Source organism: Dreissena polymorpha, chromosome 5 (genome assembly GCF_020536995.1).
Source record: "Dreissena polymorpha isolate Duluth1 chromosome 5, UMN_Dpol_1.0, whole genome shotgun sequence".
Classification (NCBI taxonomy): domain Eukaryota; kingdom Metazoa; phylum Mollusca; class Bivalvia; order Myida; family Dreissenidae; genus Dreissena; species Dreissena polymorpha.
The window spans coordinates 44,349,216-44,369,798 of NC_068359.1; the positions used below are offsets into that span (position 1 = coordinate 44,349,216).

The following is a 20,583-nucleotide window of genomic DNA, read 5'->3' on the forward strand; positions in this document are numbered from 1 at the left end:
CTGTTATTTGCCTTCGCTTTCAACCCCGTCAGGCAATTCTACTCAGAATAAGTTTTCATAACACTACTTTGCCTTATTTTTCCTGTTTGGATATCTTGCTGAGTTCAAGCAAAATCAAGTGTTCAGCTGAAAACACAAAAATGATAATAATATTATGCTTCTTTGCTGGAGGAATGTTGTTGTCATAGACCCCGCATGAAAAACACCAGGGAATCTGTATTTAAGTGACCCCATTATCACTATTATTATGCGTAAACCTAAGCGTGCATTTGTAGGCGGTGTCGAAATGGGTCTATAGCTCTGTCTGAACTGTCGTCCAATTGGTTTACAGGTCCGGCTGAAGTGACAGGCCATCAAAAACTGTACAGCATGACTGATTCGGAGACAGCCCTCAACACTCGCCCAGTCGTGTCGAGAGGATCGGTGTCTTGTAGGTTAGTACACCGTTATTTTCAGTGAAATCTATTGTAAAATGATTTCTTTGATACCTTGGCACACGTTTGTCCCCAAAATTAGGAAAATTGGGTGTTTTACATTTACTGCAGCTCTGAAACAACATTTTAAGGCGATAACTTTACCAGTGTGCCCAACAATGTGATTCCGGCATGGTGACTTATCCCTTTGCAGCAAATAAAGCAACAAAGACTATTGAAAGCTTACTCTAATTGTATCCCACTTACATTAGTTGGCACCGTTATTGGTAAATGTGCACAAGAAACCTTTTTGTTTCCTCAGATTACACGGAATCGAGCACCCGGGCCAGACTGACACTTTCCGGAGCCTGTCCGAGACGGAACGCGAGCCTAGGATTCATAGGTCCAGGTGTGGCAAAAGACTTAAAGCTCATGTCTGACGATCACTTTTTTTGAGTCAGGAATTCAAGTGTGTTGTATTTCCATGCAAGCAAGCCCTTTTGTTGGGTGAAATGACATCAGAAATGCTGCTTCTACATGGATTTTACCTAAAATGTGCCCCCCCCCCAAAAAAAGTTTGTTCGAAACCTGTTCAAAACCTGCTTTGATGCACAAATATTGCCATTGATGATTTTTGTCACTTCTTCAGTCATCTGTTACATCAACTTTGCCTATTAGAATCGAAAGTGATGACTTGTATGAAGTCTAAGTGCTGCATGTATGATGAAACCAAGTTTGGCTTTTCTTCCATAATTCTTGACGCGAAACGCTGTTACGCATGACGCTTTCAACGGCGACTTTTATGAATAAATCTGTGTGTCATTGTACCGGAACTTTGTGATCTGTCTCAAAACTGATTATACCTGTGGGAAAAGTGCCTTTTATATAAATTTAAAGGGGTTGGGTTCTCTTAAAGGTCACATAATCCCAAACCGGAACTCCTGTTTACAGGGTTACATGCAGTCAATTTGATATATAGCACACATTGTTCAGTGAATGCTGCCTAGGATTTGTAAAATAGAATGCAAATGGTTGTTTTTGGTATTAATTTGAAGGTATATTTGTAAGCAATAAGAAAAAAAAAGCCATTTTTGTGCTCTACTTTTTCTGTCGATGGTTCCCGGCTTTGAAAGTAGGTCATACTATTTGAGTAAAAATGGTCGCCTCCACATGTGTCAAAACTGGTGTGCCTATTCTAAGGTAAATATTTTGAGTTACAACACATAGAATTTGATTGCATGCATTATTTTCAAAAGATTATGCATTTATCTTTCCAATGATGTATGATGATATAGTGTTGAAACGCTTGGTCATGGTAAAAATTGATATCGAACATCAACTATTTTATATGTAATATAGAAGGAAATTAATTGCGCATGCGTAACCTTTAAGAACTTCCGACCAAGTTAGTCGTCTGCCAGAATTTTGACAATTGACCATCAAAAACTCTCTGTATTGCAAAACATAACTGCCAGATGTCATTTTGACCCAAATTAGGGCTGTTTGCAATTGGGCTGTAGCACTTGGGGTAATACGGGGGGTAAATGCTGGAAAATCACACCGAAACCTGTTCCGGAGACATATTCTAAGACTACTTAAACACTCGGTATTGTTTTTTCAGTGACATTTTGACATTAATTTGCATCAATCTCAAAAATGAACCTAATGCATGTCTTTATTTCATCTGTATCTATTATTATTGTTTACTTTTTGAACCTTTTACTGTTAAAAATGCCTGCCAATATTTGACCGACACTGTTATTTGCCTTCGCTTTCAACCCCGTCAGGCAATTCTACTCAGAATAAGTTTTCATAACACTACTTTGCCTTATTTTTCCTGTTTGGATATCTTGCTGAGTTCAAGCAAAATCAAGTGTTCAGCTGAAAACACAAAAATGATAATAATATTATGCTTTCTTTGCTGGAGGAATGTTGTTGTCATAGACCCCCGCATGAAAAACACCAGGGAATCTGTATTTAAGTGACCCCATTATCACTATTATTATGCGTAAACCTAAGCGTGCATTTGTAGGCGGTGTCGAAATGGGTCTATAGCTCTGTCTGAACTGTCGTCCAATTGGTTTACAGGTCCGGCTGAAGTGACAGGCCATCAAAAACTGTACAGCATGACTGATTCGGAGACAGCCCTCAACACTCGCCCAGTCGTGTCGAGAGGATCGGTGTCTTTGTAGGTTAGTACACCGTTATTTTCAGTGAAATCTATTGTAAAATGATTTCTTTGATACCTTGGCACACGTTTGTCCCCAAAATTAGGAAAATTGGGTGTTTTACATTTACTGCAGCTCTGAAACAACATTTTAAGGCGATAACTTTACCAGTGTGCCCAACAATGTGATTCCGGCATGGTGACTTATCCCTTTGCAGCAAATAAAGCAACAAAGACTATTGAAAGCTTACTCTAATTGTATCCCACTTACATTAGTTGGCACCGTTATTGGTAAATGTGCACAAGAAACCTTTTTGTTTCCTCAGATTACACGGAATCGAGCACCCGGGCCAGACTGACACTTTCCGGAGCCTGTCCGAGACGGAACGCGAGCCTAGGATTCATAGGTCCAGGTGTGGCAAAAGACTTAAAGCTCATGTCTGACGATCACTTTTTTTGAGTCAGGAATTCAAGTGTGTTGTATTTCCATGCAAGCAAGCCCTTTTGTTGGGTGAAATGACATCAGAAATGCTGCTTCTACATGGATTTTACCTAAAATGTGCCCCCCCCCCAAAAAAAAGTTTGTTCGAAACCTGTTCAAAACCTGCTTTGATGCACAAATATTGCCATTGATGATTTTTGTCACTTCTTCAGTCATCTGTTACATCAACTTTGCCTATTAGAATCGAAAGTGATGACTTGTATGAAGTCTAAGTGCTGCATGTATGATGAAACCAAGTTTGGCTTTTCTTCCATAATTCTTGACGCGAAACGCTGTTACGCATGACGCTTTCAACGGCGACTTTTATGAATAAATCTGTGTGTCATTGTACCGGAACTTTGTGATCTGTCTCAAAACTGATTATACCTGTGGGAAAAGTGCCTTTTATATAAATTTAAAGGGGTTGGGTTCTCTTAAAGGTCACATAATCCCAAACCGGAACTCCTGTTTACAGGGTTACATGCAGTCAATTTGATATATAGCACACATTGTTCAGTGAATGCTGCCTAGGATTTGTAAAATAGAATGCAAATGGTTGTTTTTGGTATTAATTTGAAGGTATATTTGTAAGCAATAAGAAAAAAAAGCCATTTTTGTGCTCTACTTTTTCTGTCGATGGTTCCCGGCTTTGAAAGTAGGTCATACTATTTGAGTAAAAATGGTCGCCTCCACATGTGTCAAAACTGGTGTGCCTATTCTAAGGTAAATATTTTGAGTTACAACACATAGAATTTGATTGCATGCATTATTTTCAAAAGATTATGCATTTATCTTTCCAATGATGTATGATGATATAGTGTTGAAACGCTTGGTCATGGTAAAAATTGATATCGAACATCAACTATTTTATATGTAATATAGAAGGAAATTAATTGCGCATGCGTAACCTTTAAGAACTTCCGACCAAGTTAGTCGTCTGCCAGAATTTTGACAATTGACCATCAAAAACTCTCTGTATTGCAAAACATAACTGCCAGATGTCATTTTGACCCAAATTAGGGCTGTTTGCAATTGGGCTGTAGCACTTGGGGTAATACGGGGGGTAAATGCTGGAAAATCACACCGAAACCTGTTCCGGAGACATATTCTAAGACTACTTAAACACTCGGTATTGTTTTTCAGTGACATTTTGACATTAATTTGCATCAATCTCAAAAATGAACCTAATGCATGTCTTTATTTCATCTGTATCTATTATTATTGTTTACTTTTTGAACCTTTTACTGTTAAAAATGCCTGCCAATATTTGACCGACACTGTTATTTGCCTTCGCTTTCAACCCCGTCAGGCAATTCTACTCAGAATAAGTTTTCATAACACTACTTTGCCTTATTTTTCCTGTTTGGATATCTTGCTGAGTTCAAGCAAAATCAAGTGTTCAGCTGAAAACACAAAAATGATAATAATATTATGCTTTCTTTGCTGGAGGAATGTTGTTGTCATAGACCCCGCATGAAAAACACCAGGGAATCTGTATTTAAGTGACCCCATTATCACTATTATTATGCGTAAACCTAAGCGTGCATTTGTAGGCGGTGTCGAAATGGGTCTATAGCTCTGTCTGAACTGTCGTCCAATTGGTTTACAGGTCCGGCTGAAGTGACAGGCCATCAAAAACTGTACAGCATGACTGATTCGGAGACAGCCCTCAACACTCGCCCAGTCGTGTCGAGAGGATCGGTGTCTTTGTAGGTTAGTACACCGTTATTTTCAGTGAAATCTATTGTAAAATGATTTCTTTGATACCTTGGCACACGTTTGTCCCCAAAATTAGGAAAATTGGGTGTTTTACATTTACTGCAGCTCTGAAACAACATTTTAAGGCGATAACTTTACCAGTGTGCCCAACAATGTGATTCCGGCATGGTGACTTATCCCTTTGCAGCAAATAAAGCAACAAAGACTATTGAAAGCTTACTCTAATTGTATCCCACTTACATTAGTTGGCACCGTTATTGGTAAATGTGCACAAGAAACCTTTTTGTTTCCTCAGATTACACGGAATCGAGCACCCGGGCCAGACTGACACTTTCCGGAGCCTGTCCGAGACGGAACGCGAGCCTAGGATTCATAGGTCCAGGTGTGGCAAAAGACTTAAAGCTCATGTCTGACGATCACTTTTTTTGAGTCAGGAATTCAAGTGTGTTGTATTTCCATGCAAGCAAGCCCTTTTGTTGGGTGAAATGACATCAGAAATGCTGCTTCTACATGGATTTTACCTAAAATGTGCCCCCCCCCCCCAAAAAAAGTTTGTTCGAAACCTGTTCAAAACCTGCTTTGATGCACAAATATTGCCATTGATGATTTTTGTCACTTCTTCAGTCATCTGTTACATCAACTTTGCCTATTAGAATCGAAAGTGATGACTTGTATGAAGTCTAAGTGCTGCATGTATGATGAAACCAAGTTTGGCTTTTCTTCCATAATTCTTGACGCGAAACGCTGTTACGCATGACGCTTTCAACGGCGACTTTTATGAATAAATCTGTGTGTCATTGTACCGGAACTTTGTGATCTGTCTCAAAACTGATTATACCTGTGGGAAAAGTGCCTTTTATATAAATTTAAAGGGGTTGGGTTCTCTTAAAGGTCACATAATCCCAAACCGGAACTCCTGTTTACAGGGTTACATGCAGTCAATTTGATATATAGCACACATTGTTCAGTGAATGCTGCCTAGGATTTGTAAAATAGAATGCAAATGGTTGTTTTTGGTATTAATTTGAAGGTATATTTGTAAGCAATAAGAAAAAAAAGCCATTTTTGTGCTCTACTTTTTCTGTCGATGGTTCCCGGCTTTGAAAGTAGGTCATACTATTTGAGTAAAAATGGTCGCCTCCACATGTGTCAAAACTGGTGTGCCTATTCTAAGGTAAATATTTTGAGTTACAACACATAGAATTTGATTGCATGCATTATTTTCAAAAGATTATGCATTTATCTTTCCAATGATGTATGATGATATAGTGTTGAAACGCTTGGTCATGGTAAAAATTGATATCGAACATCAACTATTTTATATGTAATATAGAAGGAAATTAATTGCGCATGCGTAACCTTTAAGAACTTCCGACCAAGTTAGTCGTCTGCCAGAATTTTGACAATTGACCATCAAAAACTCTCTGTATTGCAAAACATAACTGCCAGATGTCATTTTGACCCAAATTAGGGCTGTTTGCAATTGGGCTGTAGCACTTGGGGTAATACGGGGGGTAAATGCTGGAAAATCACACCGAAACCTGTTCCGGAGACATATTCTAAGACTACTTAAACACTCGGTATTGTTTTTCAGTGACATTTTGACATTAATTTGCATCAATCTCAAAAATGAACCTAATGCATGTCTTTATTTCATCTGTATCTATTATTATTGTTTACTTTTTGAACCTTTTACTGTTAAAAATGCCTGCCAATATTTGACCGACACTGTTATTTGCCTTCGCTTTCAACCCCGTCAGGCAATTCTACTCAGAATAAGTTTTCATAACACTACTTTGCCTTATTTTTCCTGTTTGGATATCTTGCTGAGTTCAAGCAAAATCAAGTGTTCAGCTGAAAACACAAAAATGATAATAATATTATGCTTTCTTTGCTGGAGGAATGTTGTTGTCATAGACCCCGCATGAAAAACACCAGGGAATCTGTATTTAAGTGACCCCATTATCACTATTATTATGCGTAAACCTAAGCGTGCATTTGTAGGCGGTGTCGAAATGGGTCTATAGCTCTGTCTGAACTGTCGTCCAATTGGTTTACAGGTCCGGCTGAAGTGACAGGCCATCAAAAACTGTACAGCATGACTGATTCGGAGACAGCCCTCAACACTCGCCCAGTCGTGTCGAGAGGATCGGTGTCTTTGTAGGTTAGTACACCGTTATTTTCAGTGAAATCTATTGTAAAATGATTTCTTTGATACCTTGGCACACGTTTGTCCCCAAAATTAGGAAAATTGGGTGTTTTACATTTACTGCAGCTCTGAAACAACATTTTAAGGCGATAACTTTACCAGTGTGCCCAACAATGTGATTCCGGCATGGTGACTTATCCCTTTGCAGCAAATAAAGCAACAAAGACTATTGAAAGCTTACTCTAATTGTATCCCACTTACATTAGTTGGCACCGTTATTGGTAAATGTGCACAAGAAACCTTTTTGTTTCCTCAGATTACACGGAATCGAGCACCCGGGCCAGACTGACACTTTCCGGAGCCTGTCCGAGACGGAACGCGAGCCTAGGATTCATAGGTCCAGGTGTGGCAAAAGACTTAAAGCTCATGTCTGACGATCACTTTTTTTGAGTCAGGAATTCAAGTGTGTTGTATTTCCATGCAAGCAAGCCCTTTTGTTGGGTGAAATGACATCAGAAATGCTGCTTCTACATGGATTTTACCTAAAATGTGCCCCCCCCCCCAAAAAAAGTTTGTTCGAAACCTGTTCAAAACCTGCTTTGATGCACAAATATTGCCATTGATGATTTTTGTCACTTCTTCAGTCATCTGTTACATCAACTTTGCCTATTAGAATCGAAAGTGATGACTTGTATGAAGTCTAAGTGCTGCATGTATGATGAAACCAAGTTTGGCTTTTCTTCCATAATTCTTGACGCGAAACGCTGTTACGCATGACGCTTTCAACGGCGACTTTTATGAATAAATCTGTGTGTCATTGTACCGGAACTTTGTGATCTGTCTCAAAACTGATTATACCTGTGGGAAAAGTGCCTTTTATATAAATTTAAAGGGGTTGGGTTCTCTTAAAGGTCACATAATCCCAAACCGGAACTCCTGTTTACAGGGTTACATGCAGTCAATTTGATATATAGCACACATTGTTCAGTGAATGCTGCCTAGGATTTGTAAAATAGAATGCAAATGGTTGTTTTTGGTATTAATTTGAAGGTATATTTGTAAGCAATAAGAAAAAAAAGCCATTTTTGTGCTCTACTTTTTCTGTCGATGGTTCCCGGCTTTGAAAGTAGGTCATACTATTTGAGTAAAAATGGTCGCCTCCACATGTGTCAAAACTGGTGTGCCTATTCTAAGGTAAATATTTTGAGTTACAACACATAGAATTTGATTGCATGCATTATTTTCAAAAGATTATGCATTTATCTTTCCAATGATGTATGATGATATAGTGTTGAAACGCTTGGTCATGGTAAAAATTGATATCGAACATCAACTATTTTATATGTAATATAGAAGGAAATTAATTGCGCATGCGTAACCTTTAAGAACTTCCGACCAAGTTAGTCGTCTGCCAGAATTTTGACAATTGACCATCAAAAACTCTCTGTATTGCAAAACATAACTGCCAGATGTCATTTTGACCCAAATTAGGGCTGTTTGCAATTGGGCTGTAGCACTTGGGGTAATACGGGGGGTAAATGCTGGAAAATCACACCGAAACCTGTTCCGGAGACATATTCTAAGACTACTTAAACACTCGGTATTGTTTTTCAGTGACATTTTGACATTAATTTGCATCAATCTCAAAAATGAACCTAATGCATGTCTTTATTTCATCTGTATCTATTATTATTGTTTACTTTTTGAACCTTTTACTGTTAAAAATGCCTGCCAATATTTGACCGACACTGTTATTTGCCTTCGCTTTCAACCCCGTCAGGCAATTCTACTCAGAATAAGTTTTCATAACACTACTTTGCCTTATTTTTCCTGTTTGGATATCTTGCTGAGTTCAAGCAAAATCAAGTGTTCAGCTGAAAACACAAAAATGATAATAATATTATGCTTTCTTTGCTGGAGGAATGTTGTTGTCATAGACCCCGCATGAAAAACACCAGGGAATCTGTATTTAAGTGACCCCATTATCACTATTATTATGCGTAAACCTAAGCGTGCATTTGTAGGCGGTGTCGAAATGGGTCTATAGCTCTGTCTGAACTGTCGTCCAATTGGTTTACAGGTCCGGCTGAAGTGACAGGCCATCAAAAACTGTACAGCATGACTGATTCGGAGACAGCCCTCAACACTCGCCCAGTCGTGTCGAGAGGATCGGTGTCTTTGTAGGTTAGTACACCGTTATTTTCAGTGAAATCTATTGTAAAATGATTTCTTTGATACCTTGGCACACGTTTGTCCCCAAAATTAGGAAAATTGGGTGTTTTACATTTACTGCAGCTCTGAAACAACATTTTAAGGCGATAACTTTACCAGTGTGCCCAACAATGTGATTCCGGCATGGTGACTTATCCCTTTGCAGCAAATAAAGCAACAAAGACTATTGAAAGCTTACTCTAATTGTATCCCACTTACATTAGTTGGCACCGTTATTGGTAAATGTGCACAAGAAACCTTTTTGTTTCCTCAGATTACACGGAATCGAGCACCCGGGCCAGACTGACACTTTCCGGAGCCTGTCCGAGACGGAACGCGAGCCTAGGATTCATAGGTCCAGGTGTGGCAAAAGACTTAAAGCTCATGTCTGACGATCACTTTTTTTGAGTCAGGAATTCAAGTGTGTTGTATTTCCATGCAAGCAAGCCCTTTTGTTGGGTGAAATGACATCAGAAATGCTGCTTCTACATGGATTTTACCTAAAATGTGCCCCCCCCCCCAAAAAAAGTTTGTTCGAAACCTGTTCAAAACCTGCTTTGATGCACAAATATTGCCATTGATGATTTTTGTCACTTCTTCAGTCATCTGTTACATCAACTTTGCCTATTAGAATCGAAAGTGATGACTTGTATGAAGTCTAAGTGCTGCATGTATGATGAAACCAAGTTTGGCTTTTCTTCCATAATTCTTGACGCGAAACGCTGTTACGCATGACGCTTTCAACGGCGACTTTTATGAATAAATCTGTGTGTCATTGTACCGGAACTTTGTGATCTGTCTCAAAACTGATTATACCTGTGGGAAAAGTGCCTTTTATATAAATTTAAAGGGGTTGGGTTCTCTTAAAGGTCACATAATCCCAAACCGGAACTCCTGTTTACAGGGTTACATGCAGTCAATTTGATATATAGCACACATTGTTCAGTGAATGCTGCCTAGGATTTGTAAAATAGAATGCAAATGGTTGTTTTTGGTATTAATTTGAAGGTATATTTGTAAGCAATAAGAAAAAAAAGCCATTTTTGTGCTCTACTTTTTCTGTCGATGGTTCCCGGCTTTGAAAGTAGGTCATACTATTTGAGTAAAAATGGTCGCCTCCACATGTGTCAAAACTGGTGTGCCTATTCTAAGGTAAATATTTTGAGTTACAACACATAGAATTTGATTGCATGCATTATTTTCAAAAGATTATGCATTTATCTTTCCAATGATGTATGTATGATATAGTGTTGAAACGCTTGGTCATGGTAAAAATTGATATCGAACATCAACTATTTTATATGTAATATAGAAGGAAATTAATTGCGCATGCGTAACCTACAGACGACTTAATTATTAAACGTTTTTCACACTGTGAATGCGCAGACTTCATAAAGTATTCAGTTGATTGTCGATGGTTCACAATCGGTTGCGTACTTCAACGCAGTGATCTATACAAAATATACATATTTGAACTGTTACTACTGTAAACCGACTTTAAATAAAAGTTTGTATCTTGTAAGTTGTATCTTGTACATGAAGAACTGTTGATAGACCTTTTAATGCATCCACAAAGTAAGTATTGCACGAGTCCGCCGTACGTCCGAAAGAAGATTGTATAATACACAGGTACTTATTTTTTTTGTCCTTATATATATAATAAGAGATAATAAATATAAGAACAACATTTTTTTTTCAAGTACCTGTGGTGTAATACACCCCTGTTAAATAACTGGTGACTGGATTTCGCTCAAAAGTTAATAGCTTTCTTGTTAAAAATGTAGATGATCATAAAGAATTTAATGTGGGGTTGCCACGGTTTGTTGTTGTTTACATGTTTTTGTTTTACTTAAGTTTAAACAGACCCCAAAAATTTTGTCAGAGCAGTGGTTGGTACCAGCGCTTCTCATCTAGGCGACTCGGGTTCAATCCCCAATCACGCCACATTGTTAGTGGGCACCATACCAGACAGATGTGCTTTCCTCAGTTTACTCCAAAATTGAATGCCTTTCATTAAAAAAATAAATAGCTGGTAATTACAGCTATCTTCAACATTGGTCGAAATTGCTACTTCTGAGAATGCTCTAAATATTATTTCAAGGACTAGCACGCAACTGATTCCTGGTGATTGAGTGCCTTTTTGACAAAGAGAGCTATGCCAGCAGGAGTTAAAACTCCAGACGGAGCTTCCTAAGTTGGGCAGGTTGAAGGATAGAGGACAGATGAATATCAGCTAAGAAGTATGAGAAGAATCACTCAGACAGAAAAACCAAGGGTGGGAGAAACTATAAATCCTTGGCCAGCAAGTCTCCTAGGACATGGCACACTCAGCACGTAAACCACTGCTGAAGAGGGATGCGCCGTGCCAAAGTACGCATGACGGTGCACGCTTGACACTCTGTTGATGGACAACTATGGATCTTTAGTGTCATCATGACTCAGGTAAGCGACTTCGGGCCTTTTTAATTAAATTGTAGCTAACTTTACAAAATGCACACACACACACACACACATAAATATACTACTCAAAATTTGCTAAGGATCAATTTTTATATTCACATTATTTTCAATTTAATTTAATTTAAATTATTATTTTGCAGGTTTTGATATTAGAATGTGTGTTTTTGATTTTATTTTTATGTATTGACTTATAATTGATGCGTGACGCTGGCTGAATCTAGCTAGGGGTGAACTTCAAATTACACATACTATAAAAAGTGATCCTTAGCAAATTGTGAGTAGTATATTATTTCCATTTCAAAAGTGTTATTGAAAATTGTTTTATGTTTATGTCCTAAAAGAAGAGCTTTAGAATTCTGTACATTTCAAAAGACAGTAAAGTTGATGCTATTTCAGTTATAATTTTGTTGTTATTCTTTTTACCCTAAGTCATTTTTGCAACACACCTGTATTGTTCATTATTGGTAGAATGTATGTTACTCCTTCAAGATGACATGTCAGTTTTTGGTATATGCAGATTATTATTTTAATTTAATTAATAATACAAATTACATAAATACATTTGTACGTGAATGCAGTTTGATTTACGGAACCACTAGTTCACAGACCTTTGAACACCTGTGCAATTGTTATTTTGTTTAGAAACAACTTGCGTTTAATACCATAATTTCTATAAGATACACTGTAAAATCAAAATTAACCCATTTAATATTTTGACCATCTGGATAAAAATGTTCTTTATGTTGATTTAATTGGACAAACATAAATGGACATGGGGTTAAAGCTACATTGTGGAAAGTAATAAAACAAATTTAATTAGTTTTATTTATTATGCATTGTCATTTGGAAGTAATTGAGTTTTGTTAAGAGACGGCTATCTGTAGGTAAAGAACAATAATTGACCGTGAAGAGGTTTGTTCGACAAGGTAATTTGATTGGAGGAATCTGTTTTACCTCAAGGCTGGGACATCCTACTTATTGGAATGTAATCTTTACATCACATTTTACTTTTTTAATAATTCAACTGTGTGTGGACTCATAACCTTGCAAATACCTGGTATTTATTGTATATTATGTCATCTGTTATAACAATGACGCTGGATCTATTATATGATGTAAGTTATGATGATGTTTTGGATGTCTGCAGAATAATGTTATAGTTTGAAATTACTTGATTCAATCTAAATGATGTATTAAATTTAAAATATCAGTTTTGATACAAAAAATGTATGCACAAGAAGTTTAATCATAACTGTAGTGGGATAAGTATTTAAGTCATCGGCCAGTAAGGGTTTTGTATTATTTTATTATAAATATATAACATATATGAGCTGTGCTCTGTGGAAAGGAGGTTTAATGAATGTGCGTAAAGTGTCGTCCCAGACTGCACAGGCTAATCAAGAATGACACTTTCTGCATTTATGATATTTTTCGTTTCAAGAATGTCTCTTGGTAGCAAAAATCAAGTTTTTTCCGAAATGTTATCCTTGATTAGCCTGTGCAGACTGCACAGGCTAATCTGGGACGAAACTTTACGCAGATGCATACAGCCCTGGGTCCCCAGAGCTAGGCTCATTTGTCTCCTTAGTAACGCCTGCGCCAGCCTTGAACATCTCCACCTGACTGTATGTAACTTTGACTGGTCAACCTTAGGCTTCTAACAATTTCAAAATAAATGGTAACCAATTAATGGGTTTATGTGTTGACTTAGAATAAAAATAATTGAAGAATAACTTGAAAAGAGAGATTATATTAGAAACAAGGGAGACAAATGCTGGTGTACAATTACCACACATAATACAGACTTGTCCTGTAGCCTGAACAAGTGTGGTTTGTACATAATTTGTATTATTTCCATTTTTTAATGAAACATAAATGTGATTGCATTAGATTCCTTAAATTTTTCGACATTTGTTACAATAATGGTAATATATTTATGACTTATTTTCATCAGCTTCAAATATTTGAAAATTTAGGTTCACTTAACTTAAAGAAACGTATACTTAAGTCGATTCAGTTAAGAGATAGCATAACTATTTGAAGTATTGCTTAAAATAATTGACATTAACAACAAATTATAAAGTTAAAACACTATGTTTTTTTTACCATACTAATTATTTTGTCATAATAAAAAGCTCCAATCTTCAAACTAGTTAATTGCTTTTTTTGTATATTATTTATTTATTAATATTAAAGGGACCTTTTTACATTTTGGTGGAACAGTAATGCTGACCATTTACCATGCTATAAAATTCCCATTATATGCATCTTTTAAAATTTTAAAACCTGAAAATTATAAAGCATCACAAGCGCGAAACTATTGAATAATTTGGAGAAAATTTGTATAAAATACAACCTTAGAGGTAGGCGCACGGATGGCAGAGTGGTTTAGGTGCTAGACTTTTACTCCCAGAGTCAGTTCAAGCCCAGTTGCGGAGGAAACTTTGGGAAAATGTTGTTTAATGCATGTGCGTTGTGTTTTCCCTGAAAAGCCTGTTCGGACGACACTTTCTGCCTAAGCTGGATATTTGCGCAGTAGATATTTCCTTTCAACAAAAAATACAATAAAAGCAGAATGTGTCATTCCTAATCTGGGACAACGCTTTAACACATGCATTAAACCCCATTTTCGCAGAGCAAGGCTCATATAATACTTCTTGACAATACTCATTTATGCTTGAAGCAGTATTAGTTCATATTCATGCTAACCGGTATTCATATTCCATTATGTCCTTGTTTGAAAATCTAAAGTAATTCATCATTTTCATGTTGAATGTGAGGGTCAATAAAGAGAACTAAAATATGTTTTTGAGTAAAATGCATATTCAACATGATAATTATTATTAATAGATTTTGAGTTATAGGCAGTCAATTCCGAAGATTTTTTTTTAAATGGAGAACTTTAGTATCTTATTATGATAAAATGGGTGTGTTTGAATGTGTTGCCATTGCAACTATACCATGAATGTGTTGATGATTTTAATAATTTTTTTCAAAAGTACACAAATTTAATAATTATTTCAGGTAATTGTCGTGAATTAAAATCCCATAGTGCCACTTTTAACCCTAAGTGAACCTTGTCCTTTAACTACTACCTGTTAACTACGATATCATGACCTGAAATGATATTTTTTTAGAGGACTGGTGAATTTAATTAACCTTAACTGATTACTTTCACCCTATTAAACATGCCATAACTAGTTGGCGATTTCATTGAAATTTCTTTATGACTTTACTAATGTTGATTTGCTAATACTGACAGTTATGAATAATTACAATGATAAGATCAGGAATTATGATAGTGAAATAACAGAGTTTGCTAATCCATTAATGAGATCTGACTGTAGTATGTTATATCTTTCTTAAGATTACAAATCTGTTTTGCAAAGTCCTTGAAATCCGCAAATTAGCATGGACTTATTATACTGTGCTATAGAAGTCATTGAAATTACATTTCAAAGAGTCTGAATTCTAATAATATTTATTGAGCTGCATAAGCATGACTCACCAGTTTACAGTCAAAATTTACCAGTGGAGGGCTTGCAGCCTTTAAGATTTTGACACTTGATGCTGAATATGCGTTAAGCCTGTTTTTTTTTTTTTTAATTAAACGTATACCCTTCTGAGTATTAATCTCTATGCATATTTTATGTTTTATGGAGATTTCTTGTTTAATTTTGCAACACTGTTAAAGAATTGAATCGGTTTGGCTAATAGATTGCTACCGCTGAAACGTTTCTTAGGTTGTGTGAAACAATAACAAAATCTGTAAAATCTGGATTAAAAATAAATAAAATGAAAATAGCAATCAGATCTAACGTTGTGAACCTACATGATGGCTTTTAATTGCAGTGATATAATTAGTAAGAAAATTGGCCTTTTAGTACTTGTTATGTAATTTTTATTTGTATTGCTATACAATAAATGGAACACATGAATTTAAATTAAAACGACTTGTTCACAGATTGTTGAAATGACAATATCTGAAATGTTTAATCATAGATTAAAAAAAAAAAGAATATTATAAAACAATGAGCAAAATACTACTTATGAAGTATTTGAAATGTTAAAATTATAAAGTGTTAAAAGTGCAAAATGAGTGAATAATTTGGACAAATTCTGATAATCAGTAGAATTTTTACATCACGTGCATCACTGAAATCAAGCATAAAATGTGACTTTATTATTGTTCAAGTCAGGAGGGCTGAGTGGATTACGCTGTCACCTTTTGATCCAATGGACGCTGATCAACCACCGCTTGGGACAAACTTTTCTTTCTTTGACGCATTTGTAGTCACTAAGAAAGTTACAATTATTTAAATACCTTTCTTACTTAATTCAAGTTTAAAGGCTTCATTTCCAACCCTTAGATACTGATGAGCAGCAAACAGCATAAAACCTGAACAGACTGCGAGTTGCAAAAGCCATTTTCACTTTGCTTCTGATGGGAAAAGGGTTAAATTCTATACAGTAGACTCTGCCAATACCGGACTCTCGGAATACCGGAACTCTCCCGATTCCAGACGGTCGGGCCAGTCCCGTATTTTCTCCTATTTCTTTGTAAAAAAATGTTGAATAAACCGGACTCTCTGAAAACCAGAAACCGGACGGGTATCTCCGTAAATTTTGTCATTTTCAACGTAAAATACATTGAGTATACCGGACGGTCTAAATTCTCAAGATGCCCGAGTATTTGACCGTATTTTATTGATATTCAATATTTATGTCAAAGTTGGCGTGAATATGAGCTTCGCATTGGGAAAATGTTGTTTAATGCATGTGCGTTGTGTTTTCCCTGAAAAGCCTGTTCGGACGACACTTTCTGCCTAAGCTGGATATTTGCGCAGTAGATATTTCCTTTCAACAAAAAATACAATAAAAGCAGAATGTGTCATTCCTAATCTGGGACAACGCTTTAACACATGCATTAAACCCCATTTTCGCAGAGCAAGGCTCATATTATACTTCTTGACAATACTCATTTATGCTTGAAGCAGTATTAGTTCATATTCATGCTAACCGGTATTCATATTCCATTATGTCCTTGTTTGAAAATCTAAAGTAATTCATCATTTTCATGTTGAATGTGAGGGTCAATAAAGAGAACTAAAATATGTTTTTGAGTAAAATGCATATTCAACATGATAATTATTATTAATAGATTTTGAGTTATAGGCAGTCAATTCCGAAGATTTTTTTTTAAATGGAGAACTTTAGTATCTTATTATGATAAAATGGGTGTGTTTGAATGTGTTGCCATTGCAACTATACCATGAATGTGTTGATGATTTTAATAATTTTTTTCAAAAGTACACAAATTTAATAATTATTTCAGGTAATTGTCGTGAATTAAAATCCCATAGTGCCACTTTTAACCCTAAGTGAACCTTGTCCTTTAACTACTACCTGTTAACTACGATATCATGACCTGAAATGATATTTTTTTAGAGGACTGGTGAATTTAATTAACCTTAACTGATTACTTTCACCCTATTAAACATGCCATAACTAGTTGGCGATTTCATTGAAATTTCTTTATGACTTTACTAATGTTGATTTGCTAATACTGACAGTTATGAATAATTACAATGATAAGATCAGGAATTATGATAGTGAAATAACAGAGTTTGCTAATCCATTAATGAGATCTGACTGTAGTATGTTATATCTTTCTTAAGATTACAAATCTGTTTTGCAAAGTCCTTGAAATCCGCAAATTAGCATGGACTTATTATACTGTGCTATAGAAGTCATTGAAATTACATTTCAAAGAGTCTGAATTCTAATAATATTTATTGAGCTGCATAAGCATGACTCACCAGTTTACAGTCAAAATTTACCAGTGGAGGGCTTGCAGCCTTTAAGATTTTGACACTTGATGCTGAATATGCGTTAAGCCTGTTTTTTTTTTTTTTTAATTAAACGTATACCCTTCTGAGTATTAATCTCTATGCATATTTTATGTTTTATGGAGATTTCTTGTTTAATTTTGCAACACTGTTAAAGAATTGAATCGGTTTGGCTAATAGATTGCTACCGCTGAAACGTTTCTTAGGTTGTGTGAAACAATAACAAAATCTGTAAAATCTGGATTAAAAATAAATAAAATGAAAATAGCAATCAGATCTAACGTTGTGAACCTACATGATGGCTTTTAATTGCAGTGATATAATTAGTAAGAAAATTGGCCTTTTAGTACTTGTTATGTAATTTTTATTTGTATTGCTATACAATAAATGGAACACATGAATTTAAATTAAAACGACTTGTTCACAGATTGTTGAAATGACAATATCTGAAATGTTTAATCATAGATTAAAAAAAAATAAGAATATTATAAAACAATGAGCAAAATACTACTTATGAAGTATTTGAAATGTTAAAATTATAAAGTGTTAAAAGTGCAAAATGAGTGAATAATTTGGACAAATTCTGATAATCAGTAGAATTTTTACATCACGTGCATCACTGAAATCAAGCATAAAATGTGACTTTATTATTGTTCAAGTCAGGAGGGCTGAGTGGATTACGCTGTCACCTTTTGATCCAATGGACGCTGATCAACCACCGCTTGGGACAAACTTTTCTTTCTTTGACGCATTTGTAGTCACTAAGAAAGTTACAATTATTTAAATACCTTTCTTACTTAATTCAAGTTTAAAGGCTTCATTTCCAACCCTTAGATACTGATGAGCAGCAAACAGCATAAAACCTGAACAGACTGCGAGTTGCAAAAGCCATTTTCACTTTGCTTCTGATGGGAAAAGGGTTAAATTCTATACAGTAGACTCTGCCAATACCGGACTCTCGGAATACCGGAACTCTCCCGATTCCAGACGGTCGGGCCAGTCCCGTATTTTCTCCTATTTCTTTGTAAAAAAATGTTGAATAAACCGGACTCTCTGAAAACCAGAAACCGGACGGGTATCTCCGTAAATTTTGTCATTTTCAACGTAAAATACATTGAGTATACCGGACGGTCTAAATTCTCAAGATGCCCGAGGCGTGAAAATAACAATACCTAGTCAGCAAAGCGAGTGCGGTGTCACATTTTGCTCGCGCAATTATCGATAATCGAATTAAACATACCATAAAGGTGTCAAGTCGTTACTGCGCTATGGGAGTCCGATTAAGTAATGTAAACAAACTGTGAATGTCTATAATAGACGTGCGGTAACACCAAAAAGTGATTGACCCAATCGTTTTATTAATTATTTATTATCGCCTATGATAAACAATTTAATTAAGAAATTAATGCATGCCGTTGCGACGATCACTTTCTTGTGATCTTCTCGGGTATTTTAAAAGATCTTATAGCCATGTTTTTAAGTCTGAAATGGTTGTTTGTTTGTTTGTCAGATAAACTGTTAGAAATATGACTGTTAAATATCCATCCATCTGTATGCAAATTCATTGATTGCCGTTTACTTATTTTGAACGCATCTAAAATGTCGCAGCCTCCAGCTAAACGCAGACGCGTAGAGCTTACGTTAGAGGATAAGATAAAGCTCATCACGGAATCAACTGCTCAACCAAAACCATCTCTGAAGGCACTCGGCGAGCGCTTCAAGATCGGGAAGTCAACGGTCGGCGACATCTTGAAGAAAAAGAACGTCTACCAGGAGCAGTGGGAGAAAAATGCATCTGGCTCCAAGTTCCGTTTCGACAACGAATGCAAGTTTGACCGACTGAACGAGCTGACGTGGGAGTGGTTTAGCCGGAAGCGGGCCCAGAACTTCCCTTTGTCTGGACCTGTGATCCAGGAGAAAGCAAGCAGCTTCGCAAAGGAACTGGGCTTCCACGACTTCAAGGGGTCCAGCGGTTGGCTCACCTCCTGGAAGTCCCGCTACTCAGTGAAGGCGTTCAAGGTGTCCGGGGAGAGTGCTGGGGTGGACCAGCAGACAGTCAGTGACTTCAAGAGCCGGCTTCCAGACATCATACAGGGATACAGCCTTGAGAACATCTTCAATGCCGACGAGACAGGCCTCTACTACAAGGCATTACCTGACAAGACCCTGGCTGTGCGCGGAGACGGTGCAAAGGGATTCAAAGTGCACAAGGATAGGATAACTGGATAACTGTCCTCTTCGCATGCAGCGCCACGGGAGAGAAGCTGACACCGCTGGTCATTGTCAAAGCAGCAAATCCCCGCTGCTTAAAGAACGAGCGAGTTATTCCTGGATAATGCTTCGTCCCACACCGCCGACATGAACCTTAGCCACGTCCAGTTGAGCTTTCTTCCGGCCAACACTACGTCCGCACTGCAGCTGCTGGACCAGGGAGTTATTCGAGCGTTCAAGGCTGTCTACAGGAGGTTCATGCTGCGAGCGCTGCTGGCCACAATGGAGAAGACTGACGACGCTGCCAGTGTTTGTCGCTCAGTGATGCTCCTGGACGCAATCAAGTGGACAGTCAAGGCGTGGCAAGGCGTGGCAGGCGAGACAAGCTTCAACGATCGCGAAGTGTATCAGAGCATGTGGATTTCCAGCGGAGACCAAGGAACCTAGCGACGAAGACGAAGAGTACCCCGACGACGACATCCCTCTCGCGGACCTTGTCCTGCATTTCAGGTTCAAGCTTGATGAGCTGACATCATTTGACAATGACGACGAGACCCATGAAGCCAAATGGGAATCAGACATCGTGAACGGTTATAAAGAGGACGCCACCGACGCCTCCGATCTCGCAGATGCCACCGATGACGTTGACCATGAAGAGGAAACGCCGGAAGTACCTCCAGTGACTATCAAAGAGATCCGAGACTTTGCCCTCCGTATGCAGCGGTATGGACATGAAAAGGATAGCGACTTCCTGTCAACGGCAGACACCCTCCTTAACATTGCAGAAAATGAGATTGTAAAGGAGAAATGTGCTTTCAAGCAGAGAGTGATCTTGGACTTTTTTGTGAAATCGTAAAGTTTAAGAATTATTAGTTTTTGAGATTATGAATATCTTAAAAAATAATTATGACGCTGTTTTTTGC

General features: G+C 37.1%; 2 protein-coding genes and 1 long non-coding RNA gene across 4 annotated transcripts; all 3 read left to right on the forward strand.

Moving 5' to 3' along the window:
- The first annotated feature begins 440 nt into the window (after window positions 1–440).
- Window positions 441–9,920, forward strand: LOC127831387 (uncharacterized). 2 transcript variants are annotated; one of them, XR_008026408.1, is made up of 9 exons: window positions 441–822; window positions 2,502–2,605; window positions 2,907–2,993; window positions 4,671–4,774; window positions 5,076–5,162; window positions 6,841–6,944; window positions 7,246–7,332; window positions 9,010–9,113; window positions 9,415–9,920. It is a non-coding gene; the product is annotated as an uncharacterized LOC127831387 (long non-coding RNA). The 2 variants fall into 2 exon arrangements; XR_008026407.1 differs by lacking the exon at window positions 441–822 and having other exon boundaries at window positions 2,376–2,605.
- A 9,128-nt stretch (window positions 9,921–19,048) lies between these two features.
- On the forward strand, window positions 19,049–19,678 carry LOC127831190 (jerky protein homolog-like). The gene has a single exon (XM_052356182.1). It carries the CDS (start codon window positions 19,049–19,051, stop codon window positions 19,676–19,678), a length of 630 nt encoding a protein of 209 aa, XP_052212142.1.
- A 129-nt stretch (window positions 19,679–19,807) lies between these two features.
- LOC127831192 (tigger transposable element-derived protein 4-like) lies at window positions 19,808–20,516 on the forward strand. Its single transcript, XM_052356183.1, has 2 exons — window positions 19,808–20,036; window positions 20,089–20,516. Exons 1-2 carry the CDS (start codon window positions 19,808–19,810, stop codon window positions 20,514–20,516), a joined length of 657 nt encoding a protein of 218 aa, XP_052212143.1.
- The last annotated feature ends 67 nt before the right edge of the window (window positions 20,517–20,583 follow it).